This window comes from Belonocnema kinseyi, chromosome 2 (assembly GCF_010883055.1).
Source record: "Belonocnema kinseyi isolate 2016_QV_RU_SX_M_011 chromosome 2, B_treatae_v1, whole genome shotgun sequence".
Taxonomy (NCBI): domain Eukaryota; kingdom Metazoa; phylum Arthropoda; class Insecta; order Hymenoptera; family Cynipidae; genus Belonocnema; species Belonocnema kinseyi.
Window position 1 is genome coordinate 27746071 of NC_046658.1, and position 23321 is coordinate 27769391.

General features: G+C 35.4%; 1 protein-coding gene across 16 annotated transcripts in view; it reads left to right on the forward strand.

Moving 5' to 3' along the window:
* LOC117166986 (extracellular sulfatase SULF-1 homolog) overlaps nucleotides 1–23321 on the forward strand; it is a 554052-nt gene that overhangs the window by 334902 nt on the left and 195829 nt on the right. For all 16 annotated transcript variants that reach the window (XR_004466341.1, XM_033351500.1, XM_033351499.1 and 13 more), the window contains 3 exons: nucleotides 20188–20541; nucleotides 21739–22139; nucleotides 22214–22393. Coding sequence is in view for 15 of the 16 variants with exons in the window: in XM_033351500.1 (XP_033207391.1) it covers nucleotides 20188–20541; nucleotides 21739–22139; nucleotides 22214–22393 (935 nt within the window). In the remaining variant the exon portion in view is untranslated. The remainder of the gene's footprint in view (nucleotides 1–20187; nucleotides 20542–21738; nucleotides 22140–22213; nucleotides 22394–23321) is intronic.

The window sequence follows — 23321 nt, forward strand, 5'->3', positions numbered from 1 at the left end:
TCAAAACTGTGAACATATGATCGTGACGAGTGTACCAACACAACAAAACAAAAAATTTAAAACTTGAATGTACGTAGGCCGCGAAAATTGAAAAGTCACCTTGCTTTTTGAACAACCTCGTATATTAAAGAGTAAAGGAAATAATAAAGTATAACATAATTAATTAAGAGTTCCGTTTCGGCATGAAAGTGTTTGGTAGCGGCGATTGCGTGTTGCTGAATTTAGTCAATTGCAGTGAGATTTAAGGTGAGTTAATGGGCAGAGTATGAGGGAAGTGTTTTTGAGTGAGAGATTGACTAATGAAAATAATAGAAGTGAAAATTTGGGCGAAATTTGAAGTGTTTGAGTCTGTTTGTGGGTTGCCTGGGAGGTAAGTTTGTTTGGCGTGTGGAGCCGGGTAGAGAAACCGGTGCAGATAAGTATGAACGCCAGGTCAGGTTAGGTGGAGAGAAGCACGGAAGAAGATTGGTAGCAGGGTGGGATAGTGGAGTTGCGAAAGATGTTACGCAAGTTACATCATTTTGATGGACAGTAGGAACTCAGACAGGGAAGTGTTCGGTAAACGGAAGCGTGAGGAAAATAGGGGAAAATGCACACAAAAAACAGAAGGGGATAAATTAAGGGCCGAGAGTTTTGGATCAATCGAGAAATTCTTGAATAGAAAAAGGGATAGGGCAGAGAGGCGAAGTAGTGAGGACATAGTAGCAATACGGTCCACTCTTAAAAATACTAAAGGAAATAAAGAAAGAAATTAGGCGTGAAAAGTTACGAGCTTAAGAGAGAAATTAAGAAATGGAAAGAAGCCAGGAAAACCCTAGAAAAAAGGATGCAGACGCTCAAACAAAGATTAGAAAGGCAGGGAAAGCCTAATAAGAGGGTGGAGTAACTAGAAGTTAGAATACAAAAATATAAAGCTCAAACCAGGTATTTGGAGGGGGGGAGAGTGGGAATAGGGAGAAGGAAGGACTGAGAAAAATAGAACAATGAACAGAAAAGTAAGAAAGGGAAGAAAGAAAAAGGAAGTGCAAAGTGTAGAAAGGGAAGAGCGAAGAGGGGAGAGAATGGTATTGGCGAAACTAAAGAAATGGGAACATTAGCGGGAGGTGATGACAAAGAAGAGGTTGTTATATGGAAGCCCGGAGAAAATAGAGGATGATTTCACATGGGTAGAAAGGAAGATGCAGTATAAATTAAGGGAAATAGCGGAAGAGGAAAGAAAAAAGGAAAGAGAATATGGGTGAAGTATGGGAGAATACAGATAGATGAAGTATGATGGGATTGGGATGAAGAAAAGGCAGTGATAGTAACAAATGAGGTGTCGGGAAACTAGGAGAGGAAGAAACGGGATATAGGAAAATAAGAAATATTAAAAAGCAAAAAGAGACGAGAAACGAAAGTAGGGAAGAATGGAAGATATGTTTCTGAAATATAGCAGGACTGGAGAGAAGGCATAGAGAGTTTATGCGAAATTTGACACAACGGGATGTAGTAATAATGATGGAGACGCGGATAGATGAAAAGGGATGGGAAACAGTGAGGGGAAGTTTACCAAGATGTTACAAATGGCAAATTCAAAATGCGAAGAGAAAGAATAAAAAGGACAGAGAAGTGGGAGGAATAGTGACAGGGATAAGGAAGGAATGTATGACAGGGAAACATAAGAAAGAGAGGTGAGAACAAAAAGAAGGATTAATAGTAGAGGAGGTAGCAGAAGAGAAAGGAATTAAGAAAGTGGAGAAAAGAAAAATGTAATGGGGAAGAATATAGAAGAAAAACAAAGAGTATACTGAATTGTGTGATCAAAAGAAAGAGGAAGGGAATAAAATGTTTGAGGAAGAGGCGGAAAAGCCTAGGATGTCAGAAGAGGTATGGGAGGTAGTAAATAGAGAGAAAAAAGAGTAAATTAAGATATTAAAATGGTAGAACGGGAAAAATATTTTTTAGATTTGCTATGAGGAGTAGAGACAAAAGTTAGGAAGGGAGGAAAATATGGTAGAGAACAAGATGAGGAAGAGTATGGAAATATCGAGGGACGGAACTAGAGGAATGGGGACGGATAATGTGTAATCGAGTATGGAGAGAAGAGGGGTGTCCAGAGTTATAGAAGGAAGGAGTAGTGTTACCAATAGTGAAGAAAGGCAGAGGAGAGAAGGTTAAAAATTGTAAGGGTGTGAAGCTGATGCCAACACTGTATAAAGTATATGTAACGGTTTTGTCGGAGAGATTGAAGAAAAAAGCTGGGGGAAAAAAGATAGAGCCACCAAATAAGACAGGGTTTAGAAAATAAATGGGGTTGATTGACATCATATATGTTCTGAACTATCTGGTAAATAATATAATTAAAAGGAGAAAAGGGGCTATGATAGCAATATTCGTGGACTTAAAGGCGGCGTTTGACTCATTAAACCGAGGCGAAATAGAAAAAGTTACGGTAAAAAAGGAGATAATAGAGAGATTAATAAATAGAGCATCGGAAATTTTTAAAGAGACAAAAAGCAGGGTAAAGGTAAGAGAGCAAGTAGGAGATAGTTTCTGGTTGGTGAGAGGAGTGAGGCAAGGATGTCCTCTGAGCCCACTTTTATTTAATATATTAATATCAGACTTGGAAGAAGAAATTATGAGAAATAGCTAGGCAGGAGTTCGGATGGAGAAGGAAAAGATATATACACTGGCATACACAGAGGACATAGTGCTGATGGTAGAGGTTGAAGAAGGGATGCTGGGCTTAATTATAGGATTAGAGAAATACTTAGATGGAAAAAGCTGAATTTAAATGTAGAAAAGACAAAGATAATAAGGTCTAGAAAAGGAGGGGGAAGGAAGAAAGAAGGAGATGGAAGGGAATAAAGATAGAAGAAGTAATAGAGTTTAAATATTTGGGATATATCTTGCAAACGAATTGAGATCATATAGCTCATATAAGAGAAAGGATAAAAAAGCAGCAGCAGTAATGAAACATGTATGAGGAATAGGAAAAAGAAGGTTAAAAAAAATTGGAGAAGGAGAATGTGGTTATTTTATACGCTGGTATGGCCGGTATTACGTTAGGGAGCAGAGATTTGGGGATGGAAAGAAAGGAACGATTTTGAGAGTTTACAAGAAAGGTATATAAGGTGGACACTACGGGCAGCCTGGAGAACGCCAGGATATATGGTGAGAGAAGAAGCGCGAAGGGATAAATTATTTATCAGAGCGGGAAAGAGAACATGGGAATTTGAGACCAAGCTTAGAGAGGGAAAGGGAGGGGAGTTAGCAAGAAAGTGTTTGATGAAGGGAGAAGGGAGGAGAGGGACGACGATAGAATTAACGAGATGGGAAGACGAAAGTAGGGAGTTTTTAATGCTAGAAACATAGAAGAAGGAACTGGAGTAATCTATGAAGAATTGGAAGAAAAGGAGAGGGAAAGACAATTCTTTCATTATTAATGTAATCAAACGTTAGTTCAATGAAACATATAATTTGTTTATAAAAAAGAAAACCAATTTCTTACTCGAAAGGCCTACAAGAAATTAGACATTCGAATTAACACTCAAAGAAAATTCACGTACGTGTCTCCGACCATTCCAACAGACGCGTATGTGGACGTCGAAAGTACGCGCCAAGTCTTCCGCGAATACCTTGCACCACTCCAGAGTACGCACAAAGCCTTCCGCTTATATCTCCTACCACTCTAAAGTACGCGCCAAGCCTTCTGCGTATACCTTCCACAAAATATCGTAATATTCTTCAAAATTACTTAAAATCATATGAAATCTTACAAAATAGCTTTAAATTTCGTATAATCTCAATAAATTTTGTTAAAATCCATTTTAATTTTTTTAGATTTCATAAATCCCTAGTAACTAGTAAAATCCCTTACAGGTTCTGAAAATAATAATAAATTTCATTAAATCCCGGGAAATCTTGTAATATTTCTAAAATGTCAACAAATTTCAAAAACTTCGTATTCTCTATCTTAATATAACGTTTTTACAGCAATCCTCTTGAGAACGAAACTTTTAAAAGATGCACGACATTTCAAAAATAATTGATTAATGGTACCTTTTGATATAAGTGCGGAAAAGCGGATGAAATTCACATATTACTTTTTATCTGAAATGCAGAAAAAGTCCTTCTGGAGTCGAGTACGCAAATTTATGGGGGGGGGGGATCCGGGGCAAATCCGTGGTGTGTTTCAAGGACGAAGCCCGGGTGTGGAGTTCGGGAGGGATGGCAAGTTGAAAAAGTATGTGAAAAAGGTAACTAGTGTGTTAAAAGGAAAGTATAGTCGATTTGCACATGTGCAGTAGTTTTTTTTAATACCTTACTAAGAAGCGTCACTTGTGGCATACTTTTCAGTATGAAAAGCGGGACTTTTTGTGCATGTGTTATAAAAAAATATATTTTTTATTCCATGAAGTGGATATCTGATAAAAATTTGAAAAGTTTTCATGTATGAACCCAAGTATTTGTTTTGCATTTAAATTTTCATACTGTTTTCTCTACTTTTTACTATTATTCCTATAGAAATGATGTGGAAATGACTAATTCGTATGTGTACTTCATTGCTGATCTGTATCATATTCGCTTTTTAACAATAGGCCGTGTAAATAAGTTGTAGAATACAAAAAAGGGTATCTTTTTTTTTACTTTAGACGGCCACCATTTTAGTGTTTGGAAAAAGAATGTAATTCTAAATTTCAAAAATACATTATATCGAGAGTATGTATTAAAAATGTATATGGGTCATTACATGGGAGATTTAGAATCAAATTTTTTTTCTACAGAACATTTTTTTCGCCTGCTGTGTTCGAAAATAATCGACACGTACTTTTTTTATTTTAATGTGATACTCGAAAATCTCGAGATGTTATTTTTCAAAATTTGGTGATCGAGAAAAATCATTTGTTTTCAATCGCTCACTGTAAAAAAAGTTTTGAATAGAAAAAAATTATTCTTGTACTGAAAATACGCATTCACTCACAAGCTTTGCAAAATAGTATAACATAACTCCTGTTGTTGTTTTTTATAACAATATATATGAATGAAGGAACGAAAACTGCAAGTGTTAAGAATTTTTAACAGAAAAAATGTGAGATTTTCGAGTATCACTTTGAAATAAAAAAACTACGTGTCGATTATTTTCGAACACAAAACGCGAGAAAAATGTTTCGTTGAAAAAAATTTGATTGTATAATATTTATTTTTCTTTATTTAAACATAAAGCAAGCAAATTTTTATTAATAATTAAGTAATAATAATAATTAATAATAGTAACTAAATAAATAATAATACTAAAATACCGAAGGTATTATCGCGTTGGTCTCGCGGTAGGGCTTGACGGGACACCCCTTGAACCAACTGTGCCTGCTGAGGATGCTTTAGTTAGCTTTAGCTATTTGCAGTCAACCACCTTGACAGAAATACCGTGAGAGTGCATCAAGTCGAAGTTTGAAACGAAAATGGAAAAAGGATACAATTTAAGAACGAAATTTGATGCAAAATATCCTAATATACACAAAGTCGCACTAAGAGATCTTATCGCTAAGGTAAAGGACATCAGGACTAATTTACACATCAAAGAAGACCGAACAATGGAGATTAAACAACAACAGGTTCATTTGGCGTGGAAAAACGACGGCAATAAGCATCAGTTAGAGGATGCCCCGGCATACGGTCAAGCAGGGGCAATTGATTTTCTTCTTCAATCTATTGATGGTCTAACACCACCACAACATCCAGAGGTGGATGGCCTTATACAACCAGAGGAAGAAGCAGAGGTTCAGCAACCAAAAAATCGACGAAAATGGACATACCATATGAAAATACATATTATGCGCCTTTATTTTTTGGTAGAGAAATGTGGCAAAAATGTGAGGAGAGAACATTATAGACTCTTCTTACTTAAATACCCAGAGCTAGCCACGAAAGTAAATTAGCTGAATCTGACTGATCAAAAACGCTCAATATCTGTAAACAGATTGCTTTCGGTTGTTGAAATAGCTGCTATCAAAATGAAAGTGGTACAGCAGCTTCCTATTAATGAACTTCCTTTGGAAGATGTGGAAAACGAAGACTTCATTGAAACTGAAGGCATTGGTGCTAGGGATAATGAACATCATTTGCCGAATCTATTAGAACCACATCCGGATATTAATAACAATGATGTGAATAGCGAAATCTCAGAAAAACTGCAGCACCTTGAAAGGAATTTTGGTCATGCTTTACTAGAGTTCAGGTATGTCGAACCAACACTAAGACATTCTCTGCCCAAAATGAACATCTCAAATGATCTGGGTGCACTAATACAATACCTCAACATCAAGGTTTTACCTAGGTATTTGAACGTAACGCAAACTGTGTTAGAGGTGCAAACTCTTGTATACTGTGCAGCTGTGGCAACCGTTAGAACGTTGGTCCGCAGAACTAGGTCTTTTAGACAAATGAAAGAAGGTCATATCGCGAACTGAGTGTAAAGCAAAATAACCTGAAAGACACGGAAATCCCTCAATTGAAAAATATGACTAACTTGTGGTCGGATGTTTGGGGCAAAATGATAAGATGAAATTTGGAGACTGCGTGGTTCAAACTGGAGGAAGCAAAGGCAAGCAATATCTCTAAAATGCAATTGAAAACATCATAGCTTCAGCTGCTTCAGCGGTCTTGGAAAGGGCAAGTAATTGGAACGCTCCAGGTCTGGACATGGTGCACAACTTCTGGTATAAGTACCTAATAAGTGTACCTCGTGCGTTGGCAAGGTATTTTCAGAAGATAATTGAACACCCAGATCTAATGCCAGGCTTTATGCTCCAGGTTACTACGTATATGTTACCTAAAAAACCATATACTCAAAATCGACATAAATTTCGACCGATAGCCTGTATTGCAACAATTCATAAATTTCTTACAGCTATCATTGCAGATAGGGTATATTCTTATGGCGAAGAGAATGTCATCCTTACAGAAGAGCAGAAAGGATGTTGTAAAAACTCACGAGGCTGTAAAGATCTTACACTGTAGACACTATTACCATGACTCAAGCTCGTCAGCATCAAAGGAACTTACATATGGCATACATTGACTATAAGCGAGCGTTTCCTTCTGTGCCGCATGACTATTTGTCAAGAATCAAGTATTTTGATCATGGGCAACCAAGGATATCTAGATCAATACGTTTTACAACGGGTATATATCTCAAGGAGATTCATTCAATGCACTATGGTTCTGTTTAGCGTTGAACCCATTGAGCAAAACACTAAACAGCATGTCTCATGGGTTCAGAATGCATGATAATGAGGATGGCCATCAAGTGACCCATCTTCTGTATGTAGATGACCTGAAGCTGTACGTTAATTCAGCCTGGAAACTGCAGCAGGTGGTCAATGTCACACAGCAGTTTTCCGATGATATCCATGTGCAGTTCGGACTAGACAAATGCAGAGTAGTGCATTTAGTCAGAGGGGAATTAGGGACCGCAGAGTTAGAGAACGAGTTCGAAAATGACATCGAGGCAATCGCTACAGGCGAATCATATAAATTTCTGGGTATTCTTGAATCGAAGGATATTCAGCATACGATACTTAAGACAAGTCTAACGACTGCCTTCACTACGACACTCAGATTGATTTTGAAGAGTTTTGTGAAATCTACAAACAATATCAGAGCAATCAACACATATGCTATCCCTGTCCTCACGTACTCCTTCGGATTTATCAAATGGTCTAACACCGACCTTGAAAAGTTTAACAGAATCGTCCGCGTAGAAATGACGAAGCACCGAATGCGTCACAAAAGTTCAGCGATTGAAAGGGTAGTTTTACAACAAGAAGCCCTTAAATTTGTCCTCAGATTGGGCCTTGAATACCAGGGCAAAAACCATAGAGGAATTAGAAATGCAATGGAGGCAGAAAGCTGTCCACGGCGAGCACCCCAAAACGTTAGATCAACATCAAGTGGATAGTGAGGCATCCAATATTTGGCTAAGAAAGGGTGTTCTGTATCCAGAGACGGAAGGATTCGTTATTGCGATACAGGAGAAGGTTGTCAGCACCAGGAATTGTAGTGAACACGTGTTACATCAAGACAGACATAATGATGTAACGGGCATTATACATCAACAAATTTCCCTAAACCTAGAACTCTTAAAAAATGGAATGCGAAGATTACATCTTATATTGGGATGTTACTATACAAACGCATCATTACATCCGGGCCAATCGACCTGACATTGTGATACGAGAAAAAAAGGTGAAAGAGTCTACATCATCGACATTGCTTATACATAAATGTGAATCATGCATCTATTCATTTTATTGTGATTTCGGCTACAGGCAATGTGCACGCAAGATGTACTGAACATCTTGAAAATTTAGGAGTCAGAAGGGTATTGACAGCAGCTCAGTAGGCGGTTTTACTAAACACCTGTCGCATTGTAAGAAACTTTCTTGATCATCAGGAAGCGAGCCCCTAAAAACCCGTGTAGTGACAGATGATAGCTCTAAGAAAGCATCCAGAGGTGACTGTTGTCACCTCCAACGCTCGGGGTCGCTCGTAATTGTATACCTACAATATTATGACAGGAGGTTTCCGGCATGTATTAAATTAACTTATAACATTCTAATCTCATCAGTCACTGAACTTAGTCCGTGGCTATGATGTATAGTCGGGTTCTACCGAGTAAAAGTTAAAAAAAAGAATTAATTAACTTCAATAATTAATAGATTAAAATAATTAGCTCAAGTCTTCTATAGAACGAAAAATCTATTTCGATTTGTAACGTTGCAATATCCGTGGGAAGACCCCTGTTCACGACCATGAAAGCTTATTGCGGAAAACTCAAAAGACAATGACCGATAAACAATTTGATTATATGCAAAATTATCGAGTGATTAGTAATTAAAGATTAGTATATAAAATGTGCTAGATAGGCGCTGAGAGTGCGCAAGAGTACAAGTTTAGATATTATAATTTCCCCTCCGTTTATTTTTGAAGGAGGTTTTGACTCTTCGGTGCAACTTCACATTTAAACAAGATTTAAAAAACTAAAATATATATTTTTGTCGCAACCAAATTAGAAAACATTGCTCGACGAGTTTATTATCTTACTTAAAATGAATGCACTGTTTGAATTCGGTAGAATCATCCTGAATTCTTAGCATTCCGTAGAATTCTCCGGAGTTATGTAGAAATAATTGCTTTAAAAATTTTGAATTACCCTGAACACTTTCGAATTCATTAAATTATTTGGAATTCGAAGACTTTTAAATACTGTAGATTCCTCCGTATTCTCCGGAATCCTACGAATTTATATACAATCAAAGCAATGTTTTTAAGTCTTTTACAATTAGTCTAGTTAGTCGACTGATAAGCCAACAGTGAATGTCTATGTTCTTGTAATCGAATTCCGCAGAATTCTCACGAATTTGCAGAATTCACTTAAAATTTATTATTTAATTTAAAAAGTTTTTAATACTTTTCAACATATTAGAATACATATTAAGTTATTTGAAATATAAAAATGTTTAAATTTTCCAAATTCCTCTGAATTGGCTGAATTTTACTAAAGCCATCGCAAATTTCGTAATTCTTACACAATTGTACAAGCTAAGCCGACGAACTGGCTACCAGTTAATGATGATGTACTCGTTTTTTAAATTCCGCAAAGTTTTCGCGAATTCTGTTTAATTCCTTTCAACACTTTTGAATTAATTTAAAGAAATTTAAATGCTTTTCACGCTATGAAAATACGCAATACGTAGGTACGACTGAGGGAAGATGTACCCTTTCTTTGAATTCCACACAATTCTATCAAATTCTGTAAAATACCTACAAATTCCTCTAAATTCTTCAGGATTCTAATAAAACCATATCACTATTTTTAATTCTTTCCGAATTACTGAAGTTATTTGGACAGCTTAGCCACATTTAACGTCTGCTGCTTATAAACGAAAATAAGGAACTAGAATTGATAGACATTTTTAATCGTCTTTCTCCAAGTTTTTGCAGTGTTTTTTTGACAGGATAATCCAAACAATTGTGTTCTTTTTTGACAGGAGATATTTACGAGATTTAAGAAAAATGTGAATTGATTAAAATTTACTATTTTAAACTTTTATAAACGAAAATAAGGAACTAGCTTTGATAGACATTTTCAATCGTGTTTTTCCCAAGTTTTTTCAGTAGTTTTTAAACAGCAGAGTCCAAACAAGCGTGTTCTTTAGTGACGGAGACTCTTATGAGCTTTTGAAAAATTGTGAATTCTTTAAAAATGATGAAACTAGCTATTATTTACGGACAAAATGAAATACATTAGATCACCTGCTTAGAACGTCGCTTTGGCAAATTTTCTTATGTAGTTTTTCGTATGCAGAATCAAATTAAGAGAGCCTGGTTTTAACGGGGTCTCTTACGAGCTTCTAAAGAATTATGAAATTTTGAAATATTATGAAACTTTCTATTATTTGCAGCAATAATGAACTGCATCTGGTCACCTGCTTAGAACTTCGACTTTTTAAGTTTAAAAAAATAATCTTTTACCTAGGGAAACCAATCAAGGAAGTATGGTATTAACGGATAACACTTAAGAGCATAAAGAAAATTGGCATGTATTTAAAATAAAAAATTGTTATTTTTATAACCGAAAATAAGGAACTAAAATTTCTAAATCATCTCCCAACCGAGAAAAATTTACAAAAGATACATCCATTAACTTACCAGGGTAAGTCAACATTTTTCCCAATTATTGGCAACCCCTTCAAAAACAAAGACTTGCAACATACATGGTACACGCATCAACTTAGCAGGGCGGGTCGACGTTTCTTCCATTAATTTTAAACCAATTAAAACAACCCCTATTTTCTTGCGAAACCGGGTAATTTTTCGAAATAGGGTAATTCTATTGAATTTTCGTAAATTTAAAGGATGATTTGGGAGGGTTCCGAATTCGATAGAGGGCTGCAATTTTTTCTGCTCTTTTGGTATCAATTACTATCAGTATCACGGAAAAACTGACAAGTTTTCAAATTTGGGTCATTTGATTGAATTTTAGACAATGTAAGGGCTGATTTGTCTGGGTTCTACATAATATATGGGGATTGTGTTTTTTTTTGTGCTCATTTTGTGCTCATTTTGCATTAATTTCTAACAGTATCCGCGAAAACGGGGTAATTTTTCGAATTGGGGAAATTGTGTTTATTTTTTTTTAATTTAAGGATTTCTTTGGCGAGGTTCCACATTCGATAGAGATCTGGCATTTTTTGGTATCAATTACTACCAGTATCACTGAAAACTTGGCGTGTTTTCGAATTTATATGATTTTATTGAATTTTCAAAAATTTAAGGGATGATTTGTCGTTGGTTTCACATGAGATATGGGGCTGGAATTTTTTCTACTCTCTTGGCATCAAATTATTACCTGTATTACCGAAAACCTGGCGAGTTTTTGAGTTAGAGTCATTGTATTATATTTTCGAAAATTAAGGGATGATTGTGCGTGGGTTCCATATTGGATAGAAGGTTGAAACTTTTTTCCTCTCCTTTTGTCATCACTTGCCAGCAGCATCAGCGAAAATATGGCGAGTTTTTGAATTAGGATCATTTTATTGAATTTTTCAATAATATTTTATTGTTAGCTTTGGTACGTTTGAAATTTTTTTTCTTTATTCTTAAACGTTAGGAACTTCAGATTCATATATAAATTTAAAAGAATTATTACAGATTTAATTTTAATTTTCTACCCATTGATGAAGTTAGACGCATTCAATAAAAATTTTACAGAAATCGAAATTCATTATTTTTTAATAGAAGGTATCGGACACTTGAAAATAATATTTCCTTTGTTTTTACATAGCTCTCACATTCCCTCAGTTCGTCTGAAACTGTTTTCTGGACGCTTTTTTAAAATTATTGTCCTGATTCTTCACTGATTCTCTTGAGGTTTTAAATCCTAATTTTCGTTTTTAATTATATGTGTCTATTTACAAACGACGAGTACTGCGACATGTACTTGGTGTATGGCGCGTGTGAGAGAAATGCCAGGTTAACAGCTCGCGAATATGCAAGAAGGTATCCTAACAGGAATCATCCATCCTTCCAAGTATTTCCTGGGTTGGACAGGACACTTCATGAAACTGTGCAAGTGTTTAATCACCACCGAGATGTTGATGGCCGACCACGAAAGGACGTTTCAATGTCCACAACGAATACTCCTAGGACACAGAAAATCCTCATGTTTTCCGGGAAAGAGGATCCCAAAGAAAATTCAAAGTTAATGTGTAGGCCGGACTGGTCGGTGAACAATTAATAGAACCCCACCGTTTAGAAGGAAACCTAAATGTAAGTGAATTAAAAAGAAAATTATTTTAAAATTCTCAACTTCGATATACATATAAATTTCACTCAATCGTATTCAGTTTCAAACAAATCTTGTTTTTTGTTAAAGGCACCTGACCTACAATTTTATTATGCTAAATGATTCCATTTCATGTTAAAAGAAGTCCAAAACAGTTTCAGTCACCTAACCCTCTAGGTTCACCTTCAAAATTAACCCCTAAGCACACACAAAATCGTTACAAACCCCCAAACTCCGAGACCTAAAATTCTGTTGTTGTAAATCATTCCTAATGTTGTCAAAGGACTGCAAAAAAAGCTTCACCTCCCGATCTTTCTAGGATTATAGCCTGAATAAAACCCGCGGAATAGCGTTGATTTGGGATGCGATCGTAGTGTGGTAGTGAAATGAAACTTTTGTTAGTCCTTTGAAAATTAAATGGATTTATAATGATTTGTTGTACTTATGAGATGATTTTAGCGATGATCCCACTGTGGTAAGGGGTTGATACTGTTTTGGAATTCTTCGAAAATAAAATGTCACGATTTAAAATAACAAAATTTGAAGGCCGGAAGTTAAGTTATTTTGAATGATTTTTTTATGCTTACGGATTAAAACTCAGGTTAAAACGTTTTGAAAAGGGTACGCATTGTGCCCAAACGTAGAGGATTGAGAAAGGAGTTTTTAATCAAATAAATTTTGAGTTCGAAAAAATGGTTTTTGCCTCAATCCTGAGGAGGCAGGGAACTAAACCTTTTCTTGGATATTATTGGGCATAAAATGGAACCATTTTAAACAGTAAAATTGTAGTTTTCATCCTTTTTACAAAAAAACTTGTTATTGTAAATGTTCCGAAGTTCAGTTTCATATCAAATTGCCGGTGAGAATAATTAGACCGTCACTCACTTTATTTTATAGCTTTAGTTATTATTTTTAATGCGTAATACAAGTTTTCTAAGGGGCGCAGTATTTGGACTTCCTCCAAAACATTCTTCTTGACTTGATAACTCGTTTACCTGATAAAGTTAAGGCAAGCATCATTTATAGCATGAGGATTGCCCTGCGAATATTGCTTGACCTGTTTTGGCTCATCTAAATGAAACTTTTGGAAATCGCTGGATAGGTTACAAGAATTGAAATGGACAAACAGAACATATACACAGGTCATGGTATAAAAATTGAATGTACCTAAATTTTAACTTAATTCCTCTAATTAACTACGTAAAAATAAAATTTACATTTTAAACGCTTTATCGATTAATAAGTATGAAGGTATCGAACATTTTTATTTACAGATCGCCAGACCTTACTCCAAGATCTCCGTCGACGCAGCGATGCTTGCTTGAATATCGGGTGGCATCAATTCGAGCCAATCTGAAAGCATATCCCTGTCGTTCAACCCCCCCCCCCCCCCCCCCCCCCCCCCCTCATCGTATACCTTTCACATTCTTTTTATTTTGTGATATTTTGTGTTCCGTTAACTTAAAATTAAACAAAGTTTTTATAAGATTTTTTTCCGAATTATGTAAAATGTTGTAATTTTTAATAATATATTCCAAAAACATCCTAGTTCAGGACAAATTACATTCTAAAATTGTGTAAATATTTAAAAACTTTTTTTATGGCACATTTGTGACATCCGACGTTTTTCAAACGATGTTTTGCCTAACTGTACGTTTTTGGGCTGTTCGAAAAATATTTTATAAACATAGTTAACATTCACGTCACAAAAAAATGTTTTTAGCACGTTATAAAAACGTTTTTTATCTATTATGCCCACTCGGGATTTCGTAAAGGTCTCCATTTTCGTACTAAAATAATCCAAATACTTTTCGGATCACCATAAGATAAAAAATGTGCTCGACTCTGAAAGATTTTAAGATTAGATAGGGGTTCGAGAACTTCTCAAAAATCGTTGTTCTGACCCAGTATTTTAACGAGAAAATATCTATTCAGCATTTTTTCGTTTAAAAGCGACACGGAATATTTTGGTCTTTAAAAAACTTAATAGTTGTCTCGATGTTATTTTCAAACTCGTTCTCCATTATTGAAACGTTTTCACAGGAATCAGTCATGGACGAATTTTTATAATGCAATCAAGTGATCCGATGAGAGCAGTCTGTCCCGATATATTGGATAAAGCATGGTTTTTAACCCATTATTGACGGACTGGGCTGCAGTCAAGTACACTATCGGGGGACCTACAACTTAAAGTGGGTTCCCAACGGCCAGAACCTCAATAAAGGTTCATAGAAAAATTTCCAGAGGTACCGGCTCAGGGATCGAACCCCGGACCTTTGAGGTGGAGTCCGAGTGTCTAAGCAACGGAGCCACTGAGGATCTTTTTTCACATTTTTTTCAAGTTTCATTTAAGTTTTTTTTCACATTATTATTTTTTTTTAAACTTTTACTTGGGTGAACCCGCTTATCCATCATAGCCACGGACTAAGTCAATTATCTGATGAGATTACAATGTTATAACTTAATTCAACTTATTCAATACGATGCTGGAAACCTCCTGCGATGATGATGTAGGCATACCATTACGAGCGGACACGAGCGTCGGAGGTGACAACAGTCACCTCTGGATGCTTTCTTAGAGCTGCCATCTTATTATTATTTTCTTATTATTATTCTTTTACTCTGGTGAACCCGGTTATACATCATAGCCACGGACTAAGTCAAGTAACTGATGAGATTAGAATGTTATAAATTAGTTCATCTAATTTAATACGATGTTTGAAACCTCCTGCGATGATGTTGTAGGTATACTATTACGAGCGACCACGAGCGTTGGAGGTAGGAAGGCGTGACTCACTCGGTGGGGAAGGGAATAATATGAGGAAGGGATATGAAATTTTCAAATCGATCGAGAATTCTTGTGTTATGTATTTAAATAACACGTTTGTTCCGCAAAACTGCTCTGACCCAGGTTGCTGATCAATATCTCTAGTAATCACCCTAAGTGAAGATCCTCAAAAAGTCGTCATGTGAGGTTCCCCACTTAGGTCGATTAGTATCCAAGGTCTTTTGTATCAGGCGTCAGTCACTCTGCTGACATTGTGTTTATTAACTATTTCCTCCATACTTTTCTGTCCTGACATACTTCTCTAGCTTCTTTTACGTTCATGCATTTTTTCATTCTGACTCTCGTTTTTCTGTGGATTCTTATGTCTCTTCTAACGAAAGTCTCATTTACACATTATAACCATTCTTTCCGCGGTTGGCCTCTGGGCACGCTGCCATTTACTTTACCTTGATACAATTTTTTCGTTAGTCGTTCATTTGGCTATCTCTCTACGTGCCCGAATCATCTTAACCGATTTCTTTTCCATGTGTCTGCTAAAGTCTTTTCTGCACGACATTCTTCGAGAATTATCTCTTTACTCACTTTGTTCGTCATAGTTCTCCCGCATATTATGCGTAAGAATATCATGTCAATTGCATTAATGTTACCCTTATCTTTTTCTTAATAGGTCCATGTCTCGCTACCGTATAGTACAGTCGGTACAAATATAGAATTATGTATTGCCATTTTAGCTTTATTCCATACATTTTTACCTCTGATAAGGGACCCTGCTCTACCAATAACCTTCTGACCTTCGTTTATGCGTCTATTTATTTCCTCATCTATCTTCTCTATTTATTTCCTCATCTACCTTCCCGGCCCTAGTAAATAAGTTACCAAGGTATACGAACTTATCAGCTTGTTCAATTCTCTCCTAATTTAATTCAATATTGCATAGTGTTTTCTCCCTCTTTCCTTCGAATACTATAGTTTTTGTTTTATTTGCATTCATTTCTAGGCCCATGCTCTTCAGTGTTCATGCTTTCATTTAGTTTATACAACATTCTTTGCAAGTTTCCGATTGACTCTTCCGTAACTACGGTATCATCTTCGAACGCTATCGCAGGTACCCTTACTGTTTCGAGATCTACATCTTCTTTTCCGAAAAGAGCCATTCTTAAACACTTGTCCATGAATAATATAAATAGCCATGAAGACATAACGCATCCTTGTCCAACTCCTTGAATAATATCGAAACAGTCACTCAATTTTTCATTTATCCTTACACTAGCTTTGCTACCCGTATATATTGCTTGTATAGCTTGTAGGAGCCATCCATTGACTCCATACTCATTCAGGACTTCCCAATGTTCACTTCTATCTACCTTATCAAAAGCTTTTTGTAGGTCAACAAATGCATAAACCCACTTTGGACTTCCGAAATTTTTTCTTCTGTTATACTCTACGAATAAGTATTTTTGTGTATATTTTACTTACGTTACTTAATATGCTAATAACTCTGTAACTATTGCAGTCGCTTTTATCTCACTTTCTTTTGTATATTGGTACGATAATCGCTTTTTTAAATCGTCTGTGACGTCTCCCATTTCGAAACATAAATTTATCAATTTGCACAGTCTATGTGGTGTGTACTCGCCACCGTGTTTAAGCATTTCAGAATTAATACAGTCTACCCCGGCACATTTTTAACGCACCGTGTTCTACATCACAGTTGCGGTGTCTTATAACTTCATCTCTGAATTGTCGCCTAAAATAGTCTCTGAAGGCATCTAGTATCCTGTCTGCATCATATAGCATTTTCCCATTACTATTTCTCATGTTGGCAAATTCTGTACTTTTATTTCCCTTTCTTTTTTTATGAAGAAGTTTCTTGCTTCCTTCAAAGTCATTTTGTATTTTCTTCTCTTCTTTTGCTCTAATTTTATCTTTAATTTCCTTCATTAAGCGTTTGAGCATCCGCTTTTTGTGTCCGTAATTATTTATATGTACATTTATTTCCTCATCGCTAAGATCTGCGATGTTCAAAGTTCTCCTGTACGCTTCTTTCTTTGCTTTTGGGCAGTCTGAATTTCATCATTCCACCACGCATCACCAGACATTCTTCCTAGAACCGGGGTACCATACACTTCGATCGCGCATCTAACAATGATTTCCCGGATCTTTGTCCATGCGCCCTCTATATCTTTGTATTTTATAGGCGCCTCCCAGGTTGCCCTATCTATGCTTTCGCTTATTTTATTTTAGAAACCTATTCGCACATTCGGTTTCTGTAGGTCTTCAATTTTGATACGGGTTTATTTTGTTTTCTTGGTTCTCTTTTTTCTCCATCCCCGACGTAAGTTAATTTTGGAGATCAGAAGGTATGATCAATGTTGCATTCAGAACCCCTCATGACCTTGTATCTTTAACTAACTCTCTTAGTCTTTCATCCGCAACAACAAAGTCAATTATACTGTGGCTTTTTCTTTAGACCAGGTGTACATGTGGATCATCTCATGCCTAAACCAAGTATTTGTAATAAAAATACCCCTTTCTAAACATAGACCCATTCATTTATCTCTGTTATAGTTTGTTCTTAGATCCCCAAAATTACCTAGTACTCTTTCTGTATCCTGATTTTTGATGCCCACCCATCCGTTTATGTCTCCTAGCTGAATTATTCTTTCCCCATGTTCGCAAATATTTTTTGTGTCGTTTAAAGTGTTGCAGAAGACGTCTTTTACTTCTCTGGGATCACTATCAACTGGCGCGTAGCATGCTATGATAAATAATCTTCTGATTCATACTTTCATTCTAGCCCACAACAGTCTGGGAGATACCAAATCATGATCTCCGAGATGCTATTTCGCTCTTGCAGTCAAAATCAGACTTACTTGTTACCTACCATGTGATTCACTATCTACTCCTGTTCATATGTCAAATCCGCCTTTCAGCATCCTATTTTGTATGTCTCTACTTCCGCATCCCTTTTTCTTTATTTCAGGCACACATAAAATATCTAGTTTCCTTACATCCATAGTTTCTCGCAATTCTTTCACCTTGAGATCATTCATTTCCCTAGCATTCCAAACACCCAGTCTCCATTCGTCGCCTGAAACATGACCTTTTGATTTACTGTGTGCATGCCTTTTGTCAATTAATGTTCCAGTCCTTTTGGAGGCTATTTTAAAGTTTGTATTATTCACTGTTTAGTTTATAAGCCCCGCTACCACCTTTATGCTATAAGTTAATTTTCTTAGTCGAAATTATGTCAAAGTTAACTGGAACCGAGTGAGTCGTCTTGGGTTTATGTTTTTGTTTTTATGCTAAGAAGGTCACCAGACTTTAGCAGCGTTGTATTATATGGGAGTTTCATCACAAGATTATAATAAATTGATATGAATTACGTATCATTAAGTAAGTTTCTGGATTTCCTTTTATCTGCATAACGAAAGACAATTTTAAGAAAGAGCAAATATTCAAACTTCGAATTTTCTATTTGGCTTTTTCCCCATTTTCGGGATCCTTTCTGTTCCATTGAAATGTTGTAAATACACCGTCTAAAAGACTATGTTTATTTCTTTTTTTATTTTTTATTTATTTTTTTTATTTTAGGGCTTAATCTTTGAATTTATAATAAAAAAAGATCCCCCTACCCACGCCGGGTCAAAATCTCAGAGTGATACCAATAATATTGCAATTTTTTTTCGCGAGGCAGAATTTTTATCTTTCATAGATAAGAATCTTGAAGAGAAAGAAAAATTCGTCGAGCCTTTATCTTCCACCTTGTGGATCATTCATCCTTAGTGAAATCGTCAGAAATGAATCTGCTCTCGGTAGTGTGAGATTAACCAGCGCTTAGTAGGACCTTATAATTATAACTGACTCTACCCTTCTCAGTAAAGTCCCACCTTCTTTCAGCCTTCATTTACGAGACCTCCTTATAATTCAAAGTTATTAAAACAAGAAATGTTTTACACAATAAAGCGCATTTAATTTTGAGAGGACTTACAGTTGAAGAGGGGTTTTGAAACACCAAAAACCTGGTAAAAGTTCATACAACAATTTCCATTGGTAACGGCTCATGGAGTAAACCCCAGTCCTCTTGCATTTAAGTCTTGCGCTCTCTCGTCTGAGCCACTGAGGCTCTATATTTTAGATTTACTAGAATAAAATAAAAAAATTGTATTAGATACCTATATTAATGAGCTCGATTTTAAAAATAGGTAATTTTGAAAAAAATCGAAGAACAATAGATCAGAATGAAAAAAATAAATGTTACTATCATCTTGAATAAGAATATTGACTGTAAATTAAATTTTTGTTTATTTTCAAGTGTCATGAAAAGTATTATGTAGTTTTACACGAATAAAAATACAAATCAATTACAATACAAATTAAACTTTTGACTTATTTCCAGATTCTCTCGACACCTGTTTTATCATCGCGTCTTTTTTTCGTGACTTTTGCTCGAAAATGCTTTTGATTTCCCTTCGAAATAAAAAATTTGTTTGCCTCCGTTTTTCGACGAGTCGCAGTTTTGAGCTCTGCAAGTCTCGGCATTGGTAATTGTGTGATAATTGGAGATATTATGTTCGCGGATCATATATAGCTTACACTAAATTTGCAATAGGAGCCAATGCTTCGACGCACGCATTACTTTTGGCATAAATCACAACGACTGAACGGGGAACGTATTGTTTCTGAAACAAAAGAAAAATTTAGTATTGTTTTTCGAGCGGACCGACAAGTGAATGTAGTCTAGCTTTGTAAAAAATCGCATCAGTGACACGAAATCTCGAGCTTATTGTCTATACGGCATGACAAATTGACACTCAAACAGGCAGCTCATTCGGTAAAAAAGGCTAAAAATGGCGGAAAGTGATCCATCTCTCCTCGAATTACCTTATGCGAATTCTACATCTGATAATTTTTTTAAAACCAAAATTCATATTTTATAAATGAGACTCAGGCATGAATTACAAATTTGGTCTAGAAACTTTGATGCGATACCACTGTGATACATTTCAGTATTAAATTCTTTAACAAATTTATAATTTTAATTAACGAAAGATTTATAATTTTTATTTAGATTCTGATCCGAATTATGACAACAGAGTTTACCCCGTGAAATCATCGTATTCTTCAAAACATGAACGTCTGTCAATCGAATGTTCAAGACCAGAGGCTCAAGCAAATTGTGTCCCGGGCCAAAAGTGGCGGTGTGAAAGAGACGGTCTTCGATGGAGAAGACACAAGTGCCGATATGCAATACCAACCCCTGTAGTTCAGAAAGCCTCGAAAAAGTGTGCCTGCTTCACTCCGAACGGAGTTGTTTATACCAGACTAGAAACGAACAGCTTCGATGAACAGAAATTCGTGTTTGGAAGAGAGGGCAAAAGTTATGGATTGTATGGAGATCTTCAGAGTTTTTCAATACGAAGAGGTAATATTTTAAATCAATTTATACTTCGATGGAACATTGTGTCATCTGAACTAGCGTGAAATAACCCTGCATTATTTAACATTGTTTAACATTTTTTTATTCACAAGTATTAGGTTCTGATAGCTAGGTTTAAATAATATTAAGAAAGTTGATCTGCTACGAACGTTAAGGGAATTTTCACATCTATGTTATCAATGCGGCAGTTGACCATTAAAAGCTTTTAAATTTAATTGTTTCAATTTAACTCGTCAAAATAGAAAATTTTAATATTTAATATATGCTATATTGAAGATTGTTAACAAAATTTTCTCCTAGAAACCTTAACGTAAAGAAAATCTATATGTGCTATGACTACGCAGTCGGCCATAAAAGATGTTTAAATATATCAATCAATATCTGGTCAAAATGAGCAAAGGTCTTTTACTACGTTAATATATACCTGATATTAAAATACGTATATTGTGACAAAGACAGGCTGGGAAAAATCAACCTGTTCGGTAAATCTTTTCGAAATAGTACGGGCCCACCAGGTTTTTTCTCGATTTCAGACCTTGCCTAACTAACTCTGGAGCAGAGGGCCTGTTATTACTTAAAAACCCTAATCAACTTTAATGCATTTTCTTACTTTGCTTTTGTTATCCACGTATTTAATGAAGTAATCAATCAAGTTTTCTTGAACATAATCAACATTTTTTAAAATTATATATAGAAAAGTTGTGCAAAATATGAAATAGGAAAAAGCAATTTTTTTTATCTGGTCTGACTTATAACTTCTGGAATTTTTGACATCGACGAGGAGAATAATCTTTGAAAATTATATTACTATAGCAGTGTAGATCAACACGGTTACGGGAAATCTTAAAAAAAGTATTGTTGTTACCCATCCACATAAACATAGACAGTTTTTAAAAACCAAAGTCTTCTCTATAAGGAAGCAATGAAATAACATTTTAACGTGCAATTTAAAATAGTGCCCCTTGGATAGCCGGACTTCTAGTGACTGGATGGATTTTCAAGAAATAAATAAAATCAATTTTACATTATATACGTTTACAACAATAAATTCGAAGGGGAAATTTATTTTAATATACATTTTTATAGTTTGGATAGTTTTACATTTTCCCCGGGATATTTTGCATGTATTTTAACTTTGTAACTCTCCTGTTTTTATTAATTATTCAATTTATGTTGTTACAGGAAAAAGAGACATAGCTGACGAGGAAAAAACGTTTCAAGCTACTCGACAAGAATTTAAAATTGAACACTCAGACGTTTTAGATAACGTGGACGATATGCGAGACCGCCGTGCAATTGACGAAGAAGATGATGAAGATTTTCAGAATAAAATTAACGACTTCTCTTCAAATTACAAAGGAAGTCTGTCAGAAGATAATTGGGAAGAAATTTCAAAATACACGTCAAATTATTTTGATCCTATTCCAAATAAAGTAATTAATGGACATTTGGATGTAGACGAAGTAATCAGCAGATATCATAGGATAAGGAGGAGTGCTGTAAAGAAAGATACTATAGAGAATGTTTCGAAAATTATGGAGAGCATTGAAGAAGAGCTAGATGATTTGAAAGCAATCAAAATAGTATAGTACTAAAACCTTAATGATTTTTTCTTTGTTTTATGTTTACAGCAATAAATTGGAATTTCACTTTTCAGCAAACGCAGGTTCAGCATTCTGGATCTACGAAGTCGGTGACTCCTAAATGCTTGGTTTCTCTAGAAGGTAGTGTCAATTGTAGCAAAATGGTATTCCGAGATCCTGATGAGTGGAGAGTATCTCGCAGAGAGATAGAACAGCAAATTAGAGAAATGAGAAGGCAACTTGAAACTTTAAAGGTAGATTTATAATCTTTTCCAATTTTCAATGCTTTGAATTTCAATTACATACAATTCCTCTTCCGAACAAGTATTTTTTTGTCTTTTTCCCATTGAGACATTGAAAGGATTCATTCCTGATTCTTGGTTGTAAACTGTCTACGATCCCCATTCCATTATTTCTGAAGTGGAAAATTTCATTTTTAAACTGTGTTTTTAATTTAAAAATTTTGAATAACGCAGATCGTAAAACAATAGCAGTCTAAATTCTGTTCAAGTCAGTCGTATGCAATAATTTATCTCATCCATTAAATCCTTGAAATGCCTTGAGATTTTTCGACATTCGTTAAAATCCTTAGAAATCCCGTTAAATGTTCGAATATTTTTCTAACCCCTTGAAGTACATAAATAACCTTTTGAAATCCCTGTTATATTTTCCAATACTTCGGAAATCCGTTGAAATCTTTTCAAAGTCCAAGCAAATCATTTAAAGTACATTTAAACTTTTTAAATTACTTGAAAACACTGAGAATCCTGAAAATATTTTCAAATACAGCGAATTCCTTTTAATCTCATGAAATACTTTTAAATTCCTTAAATTAATTTTAAATCTCTTAAAATCCTTTGAAATTGATTAAAAATCCTTCAAATCTCCTAATATTTTGACATACGCACCTCCGCGTACGTGTGGATTTTATCGTTCAGGTAAAAATATTGCCTTGGTTGCACGTAAAACTTCACGTGTAAATCGAAGAAAACAACGTGGAATTTGAGTGGTAATTTAAAGCAAGGAATAAAAAGTTGAAACATCACGTGGATCACCACTAATGGGTTTATACTTTATATAATTTATGGGTTGGCTCCCGTGTAGAGTACTAGAACTAGAGTTAGGTTACTTTTATGAGCTTTTTATTTCTGAATATTTAGCGTCACTTAGGTGGGAGGGGGG